Genomic DNA, 10,250 nt, shown 5'->3' on the forward strand with positions numbered 1-10,250 from the left:
TTCAGCGAGAGAATCACAGAGGTCCCTGAGCGAGTCGTGGGCCCCACGTGCCGCCACTCAGCGGCCTGCAATCTGTTGAGTGAAACCGAATCGACTTTGAAATCGGAGGGAAAGCAGCGCGTGGCCTTGCAACGAGTCCCGGAGAGATCAAAGTCGCTTAACCCTTCACGCCCCCGCCCCCCGGGTGCCTGCGAGTTGTGCCTGAGGCCACTGGCCAGATAATCCACTCGGCTCACCCCGCTGCTCCTCCAGGACCGCGCGGGCGGAGCCAGGCCGTCGTGACGTAACGGGGGTGGGAGGGAGGTGGGACGTGGGGAAATGTGCCGCGGGGCCCCGGGCGGGCTGGGCTAGTCCGTGCGGTGCAGCCACCCGCGCCGGGAGCCCAGGCGGCGGCGTGGGGTCTCCCGGCGGGGCGAGCAGCTGCCGGCGCCCGGGGACCGCGGAGCCGGGAGCGCCGGGGACCGAGCTGCTGCGCGCTCCGGCGCCTGGCTGGGTGGTGGGTGCCGGCAAGCCGGGCCAGAGGATTGCTGCGGAAAAGCAAAGGTAAGGGGGGAGGAGGTGCGCGCGCGCGCCCGCATGTGTGTAGGTGTGCGTGCGAAAGAACGAGAGAGCTGGACCGGATGGTGGAGCGAGAAGCGCACTGGGGCGCCCGTGCGCATCTGGACTACATCGGGGTACGTCCATCGTGTGCCTGAGTGTCAGACGTGAGTGTGGGTCCGCTCGCCCATGTGCGTGGTTCTCCGCCTTTGTGTCGTTTGGCGGTGATTTTGATGGCAGCGGACGACCGCGAGCATTGGGCGCGAGCGAGGGCTGTGGGTCGTGTGAACTGGAACCGACGCGTCCGCACAGCTGCAAGCCTGTGTGCCTTGCTAGACCCCTTGCCCCGTCCCCGGGCCCGGGCCCAATGTCCAGGCTGTAGCTGCGACGAAGACAACTTCTTTCCCCGCCGCCTGCAAAACGGAGCTCAGACGCTAGGAGCTCGGGTCGGGCGGGGGACGTGGCAGGGGCCACTCGGGGCTCCTGCGGGAGGACGCCCCAAGATCCGAGCCTGCGAGGGGCAGAGGGCGGACGCGGAGCGGAGGAAAGAGGGGCTTCTTCCCTGTTGTTCGCCAGCCAGGGAGATGGGCCCGTAACAGTCTAGGGTCTGGGCCCCCCGGGTGGAAAGGACAGTTTGCCTGGGTTCGGAACAACGGCGTCTCTGAGTGGCGCAGCCGCCCGCCAAGCCCCCACACGGCCATCGCCAGCTCCTGGCGGTCCCTGGCGCCCTGGCCTTCGCGTTTAGGGACTGGGCATGCTGGTGCGACAGTTTTCACTCTCCCTTCGTCCCCTTGGAAATGGAAGGAAATCCTCTCGAAAGCCCTTGGGGCTGAGGGTCAGCAAGTTGGATGGCAAGGGGAGGATTGTCTGCGCCAACCCAGTCACCAGCTCGGCCGTCTGGAGACTCGCCCCCACCCCCTTCGGCCAGCACCGCTCGGGGGTTTCCCTGGACGCTCTAGTGCCGCGGTGGCCGGCACGGGGTTGTCGCCTCCCCTGCCGGCGGGGCTCGCACTCTTAGCGATCCGAGACGGAGTGGGGTTTAGCAGGTCCCGAGGCTGGCGGGGGTGGGAGCTGAAGGAGGGAAAGCTGCTGCGGAGGAAGAAAGGACTGAGGCTCGTTAGGGTTTGGGACCGCGGTTTCGCATCCCCACACTCATTTCTAGAATCTAGTAACAGACGCTCCGTCTCAGCCATTTCCAGCATCTCAAAAGCAAGAGGAAAACCGAAGCTGTGCGTTTAATTTAGCCACAATTCAACAAGTATTGACTGCCTGGTGCTGGACTCCGCTTTCTTTGGGCAGGAATGGAGCAGAAGTCACCCAGTGATCCTAGGCAGCTGATGTCTTTGTTAAAGAAATAAGCCTGACAGTGATTTAAGCTCATTTCTTCCTGGGAAGAGGCTTCCCACATCCAGCTGGTCCCCAGCTTCCCACCTCCAGCACCTTCACCACGGCCCTGAACCCTGTCCATTGCCGCTTCTCAGCAGTGGAGATGCTCCTTCTCAGCTTATCTCAGAGGAAAACGACCCCCATGGAATTGCCTTACTGAGTGAGACCCAGGCGGAGACAGGGGTTAGGGCTGGAAAGCAGGACTGAACCCTCCGCCCAAGCCCTGCCCAGTCCTTGTCCCTATTCCAAAGGCCCTAGGCAGGGCTTCTGCAGCCCAGCTCTCTTCCCTCTTACTCAGACACAGGGGTCTTGACCTAGACTGGACCCTGGCATTGCCAGCAATTGAAGGAGACCCCAAAGCAGGCAGCTGAAACCGGATTCTGTCTCTGCAGAATTCATGTAACTGGTAAGAAGGCTAGAAATGATAGTGGAAACAACCCAGGTTGAACCAGGTATACAACATCTCTCTCTTCACAGCTTCCATTTTCAGTAGCTGCCAGTTTCAACTTTTTGCCCAAGGCAGACCTGAAATCCAAAGTACTTTAAAATATATATATATATAGATGTATATATATATATATATATATTTTTAGATAATTTCAAACTTACAGGAAAGTTGTAAAAATAATACAAAAACAACAGAGAACTCTAATATATCCCTACGCAGATACCTAGAGTTACCAACTTTTAACGTTTTGCCACATTTGTTATATCATTCTATCATTTTCTGAACATTTGGGAGTAAGTTTCATGCATCAGGCTTCTTTAGCACTTAATACTTCCCAATGTATATTTCCTAAGGACAAGGATATTCATGTATGTAACAACATTAAGTACAGTTATCAAGTCCAAGGAATTTAATATCGATATAAGGCATACGACCTTTTTCTAGTTTTTTTTCAGTCGTCACAACAATGTCCTTTTGGACATTTTCTCCTCCAGTATTTGAGCCAGTCCAGGGTCATGTATTGCATTTAATTGCCATTGTCTCTTTCATTTCTCTCTGTCTTTCATATTGTGGTAACATTTACACAACACAAAATTTCCCATCTCAACCACTCCCATGCATACAAGTCCATGGCATTAGTCGCATTCACAATGTGCTACCATCACCACCACCCATTACCAAAATTTTTCCATCACCCCAAACAAAAAGCTTACTCCCATTATATATTAACTCCCTACTCCTCCTTCCCACCCCCACCCCTGCCCCATACCTTGTACTCTGCTGACTATGAATTTACATATTCTAGTTATTGCACTTAAGTGAAATCATACAATATCTGTACTTTGGTGTCTGGCTTATTTTACTCAACATGATGTCTTCAAGTTTCATCCATGTAGCAGCAAGTATGAAAACTTCATTCCTTTTTAAGCCAGAGTAATATGCCATTATGAGTGGATATGCCACATTTGTTTTATCACTCAGGCACTGGGAAAATGTACCCTGTTCAGGTGAAATGGGTCAGCTAAGTGGGTGGTTCCCACTATATGCTGGACACACCACACACACACATCTTCCCTCTTCCTGGAATACCCTCCCGCCCTCTTTATTCACTCTTATATACTCAAGACACAGCTCAAAAATTCCTTTTATAAAGCCGCCTCTGAATCCCCCGGAGAGGAAGGCATTCTTAAGTCCTTTGTTAATACACTTCACACCCCATATTAGGATTTGACTTCTTTGCCTCTTTCCCGGACTAAACTGTAACCTCCTAGAGGGCCAGGTCTTGTTCATGGCTGTATCCCTGGTGCCTGGTACCCGGTGCCCCTCAGTGATGTTTTTGAATGACTGAAGATAAATGATTTAATTGTGTAATGAGCTATTGTTTTACATCTTAAGTCAATAGTGTTACTGTTTTTTTTTCTTGGCATGAAGGTAACACAAATCAAAGCCCGATCACGAGTGGCTAGTTTTCCAATCCACTGAGCAAAACTGATGTGATGCTGTGAAAAGTGCAGGTAACTTGGATTCATGTGTCCAGTGTTCAAATCCCAGCTCCACCAATTACATATGAATGTTTGGGAGCCTCAGTTTCTTCATCTGTAAAAGGGGAATAATTATTACTACCTCATTGTATGGTTGGGAAGGTCCAGGGGATAATGAGTGTGAATGAACTACATCAGTGTTTGGAAACTTCTGGTCACTTCTGTGAATAAGCCTGCTTCCCTCAAGCCTGGCCCCTGTTTTGGTCATTTATTGGGGAGTCACAGGACAGTTCTCTGGGAAGTCAGAAGACAAGCACTTTAGAACAGCATGCCTCTCGGAGTTTTGAAGAACAGGTTCTCCATAGCATGTGGAGGTCAAGAATTGGGTCTTAGAGAAATAAAAACAGAGGAGACAAAACCCTGAAGAAACAAAAAGTAAACTAAAGCATATGTTTTAGAGATGTAAGCAAACCAGACTTATTTTTAATACTTAAGATTATAAATTGGTTTACTATGTAAGAAGATTCCAATAAACTAGAGATATGAGATGTAGAGGGGGAAAAAAGAGGGGCAAAGGACATTAATCAAATGCCAGTTATAAGTCCAGCACAAGAATAGGCATTTTCACAAACATTCCATCATTTAACCTTCATGACACACCCAATTCAGCAAACGAGGGTCAGAGCAGTTACATTTCCTGCACATTGTCACTTAGGCTCAGTGGTAGACTCCAGGTTTATTCTACCTCTAAAGTTTGGGTTTTTTCTGCTATGGAGTTTTCAGAATGGAAAGACTCCAAAGCAGGCAGTGAGTATGCAAAGATTTCCTCATGATGTCAGTGACAGATCCCTATGAAGCCAGGAGCTAAGCTTCTCAAGCTTTGCCTTTTCACAGTCTGGACCAGTCAACTTCTTAAGAGATCCAAGTACATTTTTTTGCAGCCATAGCCATCTCCCACATGTGTGTCACCAAAGATGACAAGATAAACTGTCATAGCTTAACCCAAACTTTCCCTGCTACTGGAAAAACAACTCAAAAGCCTGCATACTGATAATGAGTGTTGACAATGGGCCCATAGTCCTAATGTTGATGGGGAAAATGTTTTTCAATTTAAGAGGATGTCTGGGGGGTAAACTATAAATGTGGAAAGCTGATGAGAGCTTAAGTAGTCTATGACTGATGGGCCAATCTTCCTTTTTCCCTTCCAGATGTCACAGTGACTCCTTTGCCTTGAGAGTCCATTAAGGTGTGAATAAGCTCTTTGGGCTGGTGGAAGCTAGCCTAAGACTTTAAAACAGCCATGGATATAGCATACGAGCTACTCAATGGGAACCAAACATGGCAGTCCTCACCAGTTGACCTCAGTGGCTCAGTGGCAGCAGCCAACAGCTCAAACCACACACAGCCACACTATGACCAGACCAGCAATGCAGTCCTCACATTCATATATTTTGTGGTCTGCATCATTGGGTTGTCTGGCAACACACTTGTCATTTATGTCATCCTCCGCTATGCAAAGATGAAGACCATCACCAACATTTACATCCTCAACCTGGCCATAGCGGATGAGCTCTTCATGCTGGGTCTGCCCTTCTTGGCCATGCAGGTGGCTCTGGTCCACTGGCCCTTTGGCAAGGCCATTTGCCGAGTAGTCATGACTGTGGATGGCATCAATCAGTTCACCAGCATCTTCTGCTTGACAGTCATGAGCATCGACCGATACCTGGCTGTGGTCCACCCCATCAAGTCAGCCAAGTGGAGGAGACCCCGGACAGCCAAGATCATCAACATGGCTGTGTGGGGAGTCTCTCTGCTGGTCATCTTGCCCATCATGATATATGCTGGGCTTCAGAGCAACCAGTCGGGGAGAAGCAGCTGCACCATCAACTGGCCGGATGAATCTGGAGCATGGTACACGGGGTTCATTATCTATGCCTTCATCTTGGGGTTCCTGGTACCCCTCACCATCATTTGTCTTTGCTACCTGTTCATCATCATGAAGGTGAAGAACTCTGGCATCCGGGTGGGTTCCACCAAGAGGAAAAAGTCTGAGAAGAAGGTCACCCGGATGGTGTCCATTGTGGTGGCTGTCTTCATAGTCTGCTGGCTCCCCTTCTACATATTCAATGTCTATTCGGTCTCTGTGGTCATCAATCCTACCCCTGTCCTTAAAGGCATGTTTGACTTTGTGGTGGTCCTCACCTATGCTAATAGCTGTGCCAACCCCATCCTATATGCCTTCTTATCTGACAATTTCAAGAAGAGCTTCCAGAACGTCCTCTGCTTGGTCAAGGTGAGCGGCACAGATGACGGGGAACGGAGTGACAGTAAGCAGGACAAATCTCGGCTGAATGAGACCACGGAGACCCAGAGGACCCTCCTCAATGGAGACCTCCAGACTAGTATCTAAGCTGTCCAAAGAAAAAAATGCCAAGCTCTGCCTATTGGCAATGTGTCCCACCCCCACCCTCTTCTTTCCCCCTACCCACCCATCACACCTAGCTTCTAGAATAGGGAATTGCTCAGCATGAGTCCAATTCAGAGAACAGTGTTTGATTCAGCTTGTCTGAGCGAATGATAATATATTACCTGCCCCTTAAAGTAAACACTTGTATGTAGGCAGACAGAGAAGAGATCATGCCTCGGTATGATTTTTAGAAGGCTGGTGCGCAACAAAAATAGAAAAAGTGTATCTGTGTATGTGTGCTTAAAACTCAGTATTTAATCTTGTGTTCTTACTTTTATACTTGTATATTCCTATCTAATCCCCATACAGTCATTACCCACATTTTCTGTGGTCATGTGCACAAGTAGCAAATTGAAGTGTGCATGGTATAGATGAACATTTATTACGTTATGGTACCTGCAGAAATGAACTTACATGAAGCCAATAAAATTTAAGCTTAAGGGCTTTCTTGCATGAGCCGTTCCCAGGCCCAGGAGGAGCCCTGGCAGAGAGTTCAAATCGTCAATTGTTTTTTAAAAAATGGTGAAAGTAAGATATTTTGGTGTTCTTTTTCTTAAAGAGGGCGCCCTTAATTGTATAAGCTTCAGGCCACACAAAACCTGGCTTTGCCTCTGGATATGTGCTTGGTTAATTTCAGGCAAGTTAGGTCAAGGTAAGAAGGGAGAGGGAGAAGCTACCTAAAGGTCCAGGTCATAAATTCATGTGTTTCCTCTTCTCAGATATAATCAAAGGATTATTCATTTACCCAAAAAAGACTTAAATGGTGTGGTCATTGATAATTATATTTATCAAGACAAAGCCTGCTTTGTCATAAAATTGCCTTTTTTTTTTTTCACCTCAAATTGCTTCAGTTTTTCTTAGGGAGCCGTAGCAGGGGGAATCACTAACATGACAGGCAAAAAATGGACTCTGTTTTTTGTGGGGAAGCAGTTCTGTTCTCCCCACTGTGAAAATAAATGAATAAGAATGAAACAAAATTATACCTTTATGAGAAACCATTAAAAAAATGTTAATGCCAGACGTGGCTTTCTAATGAAAGAAAATGGAAATGTAATTCAACAGTCCCTCAGAGGGCTTTTTTTTTTTAAGTGCTTTATATAGAGCTGGTCATAAGAAAATCACAGTGCATACTAAAGACCTGAGGACATTATTCATTAAACATAAACACGTGCACCAGTCAAGAACTATACAGGGATGTGTGGGGGGCGGGGGGTAGTGCAGGCGGGAGGCCCATCCCTCATGGGTATCACCGTGACACCTTCCTCACCCACTGGATACACATTACATGCCATGCCCAATGCCACCGGCTGCCCCAGGTGTTCCTCGACAATGGCCATAGGCAGACACTTAACACCACCACTTGCACTTTTTGTCCCTGAAGCTGTGGATGGGCCCGTCTACAGGCGATACAAGGAGAGATGAGGCCCATTTCATTGGCTTATCACAGTTCCCAGAGTAGTAAGAAGTACACACTTGGTTTGTAAGGTTGCCATCATCTCTTGCTTTTAGATGCTGAGACAGTGCCCTTGGGTCTCATATATAGGCTTTACCATATTTTAAAATGAGCTTTCTTTTTCTGGCTCCCTAAGCAGGGCTGGTCGAAGGTCAGAATGACTAAGAGCGCCCCCTGTGGCTGTCGTTCACGTGTTGCATTTATTCTGTCTGCCTATATAATTCACACCACCTCATTCTCAAAAGTATTTGCAGTGGCTTAGAAAAATATGTTCTATACGATTGATGAGAGAGAAATAAATCTGTGAAAAAGTAACGCGGTATAATTATAAGATGAAGCTACAGGGACAATTATTACATAAACATAAAAGTGCAACTCCACACCATTACAAAAGGTCATCTGCAAGTTTAGCTCAGGGCTTCCTAGCAGCCACAACTCATAGAAAGTGACTCCTTACACCACACACTTTAAATAAAAAAAAAAAAGAAAGAAAAATAAGCAAATATTTGTAAGGAGATGCTTTAACCCCAATCTTTCCATTATTAGAATATGAGATATTCAAGAGTCTTTTAATAAAGGCTGAGTTTTACTTAAGAATGTGATTCTCAGGATACAAAAAATGGTAGAAATAATTTCAAGACAGAGTAATTCCATAGTGGTCCTACAACCAGAGAAATTGCCTCCAAGGAGGCCAGGCAGAAAGCAGCCATCTAAAGACTCAAAACAGATGGTGGTAAGTATGAACACAAAGAAGAGATAAAAGGGGGGCAAGGGGTTGCCTTTGGTTGGGGCTTTGCGGGTTTGAGGGTGGCTGGGGAGGGACAGATGGGTAACGTTGCCCAAAAGTGGGGGGAGGGAGGGGTAGCATACGAACACAGGAGAGGGTCAGGTGTTGGTGGAGAGTAAAATGCCGAGAAAATCATATCAAAATATAATAAAGAGGGTTACCTGTTTAGAATGCTCGGAGGGGAGGGTCTGATGCAGGACGGGCTCCTGGGGAATGTCTAAATGCTCATTCTGCCAGAGTGGGTGACACCATGGGGTAGAAACCCAAGTAGTGAGAGTGGGGGTGGACCCACATCCTGGGGAGGACTAATGCCATCAAATAGAGGGAACTGTATCCCTCGAGAGAAAGGGTGGCTCCCAGGGCATTGGGGCAGTTGAGCAAGTTAGGCCCTGAACACTATTCCATCTATCTCTGGAAGTGGCTCCTCAGGAAACGGAGGTTGGCTGTCACTGTGGGCACCAAGGTGGAAGGGAAAATGGACGTTAAATGTGTGGAACCAAAGTAAATGGGGGGTAAGAGAGGAGTTTCTTGAGAGTACACAAGGATGGATATAAAACATGTAATATTACACCATAACATATAGGAGATGACAGACTGATAATGTAAACCATAATGTAAAACATAGGATAACTAAAAATGTAAAGAACTGTGTATCCTAAAGTATGCACCATAATGTAAGCACAGATGTTACCTTGTTAGAAAGCTAATGTCTCAGACTCTGTACATCACTTTAAGTAAATATGATATGAATAGGGCGTAAGAGTATCACTGTGGAAGGGAAAAGGTTTTCTGGTGGATGTGTGGGAGTGCTGTATATTATATATATACATTGCTGTGGTCTAGGACTCCTGTGAAGAAAAGCTGAATAATTAGGGGGGGAAAAAAAAAAAAAAAGAAAGAAAAAGATAGGATGTGGAATTTTTTCAAGTCAACATTCTTTATCTAAGTTCTTTATCTAACTTTATCCAAGTTCTTTATCTATCCTTTAAACCCATCGCTATATGCCATTCCCTAGTAAGGGACCATGACATTATATTGGGCTTCAAATTTCGGGGAGTTCTGGATCACAGAGTGTTTCAACAATGGCAATGGAGGGATACTGGTATGGGATACCAATGACAGGTGATATATGGCTGACAGGGAGCTGTACAGAACATATGTCCAGGGTGCATGGTAATGTTTGGATATACTCATAGTGGCAACAATTAAAAACCACAGCAGGGGGGGTACTGGGTTCCTGGCCAGTGGTGCTCTGTCGTGGTCCCTAGGGGAGCAGCAACAGTCTCCCAGGTACAGTGGCGGGGGCCGGGAGGGAGTGAGGGTTCAACAGTGAGCCCCTGATGCTAATGACTATGCTTGTGAGCTGATAAACCTAAAATAAGAACAAGGCCTAGAGCAACATTGTGCCTGGGAATTTCCTCCTGTCAGCCTTCATGTTACTCAAATGTGGCCAGTCTCGAAACCAAACTCAGCATGTAAATGCAATGCCTTCCCCCCAGCGTGGGACATGACACCCGGGGATGAGCCTCCCTGGCAACGAGGGACCACTATCAACTACCAACTGATGATGCAACTGGAAAATGACCTTATACGGAAGGTTCAATGCGGATCAGCAGAATATCCATGTCTACATAAAATACCATGACTTTAAAATGCTGTTTGACCTAAAGTAAGGGGGAAATGAAAAGGAG

The 10,250-nt window shown here is 47.3% G+C and overlaps 1 protein-coding gene across 2 annotated transcripts; it reads left to right on the forward strand.

Annotated features, from left to right (window-relative positions):
* The first annotated feature begins 344 nt into the window (after positions 1-344).
* Positions 345-8,087, forward strand: SSTR2 (somatostatin receptor 2). Of its 2 annotated transcripts, none has more exons than XM_004447473.5 (2): positions 345-543; positions 5,061-8,087. In XM_004447473.5, exon 2 carries the CDS (start codon positions 5,153-5,155, stop codon positions 6,260-6,262), a length of 1,110 nt encoding a protein of 369 aa, XP_004447530.2. In that variant the 5' UTR covers positions 345-543; positions 5,061-5,152; the 3' UTR covers positions 6,263-8,087. The 2 variants fall into 2 exon arrangements, with proteins under 2 accessions (XP_004447530.2, XP_004447531.2); XM_004447474.5 differs by lacking the exon at positions 345-543 and adding an exon at positions 3,803-3,885.
* Positions 8,088-10,250: the final 2,163 nt, after the last annotated feature.

Source organism: Dasypus novemcinctus, chromosome 21 (genome assembly GCF_030445035.2).
Source record: "Dasypus novemcinctus isolate mDasNov1 chromosome 21, mDasNov1.1.hap2, whole genome shotgun sequence".
In the NCBI taxonomy this organism is placed as follows: domain Eukaryota; kingdom Metazoa; phylum Chordata; class Mammalia; order Cingulata; family Dasypodidae; genus Dasypus; species Dasypus novemcinctus.

Excerpts from the sequence above, each read along its gene's own strand:
- SSTR2 (XM_004447473.5), top strand. The coding sequence starts at position 5,153 with ATGGATATAGCATACGAGCTACTCAATGGGAACCAAACATGGCAGTCC.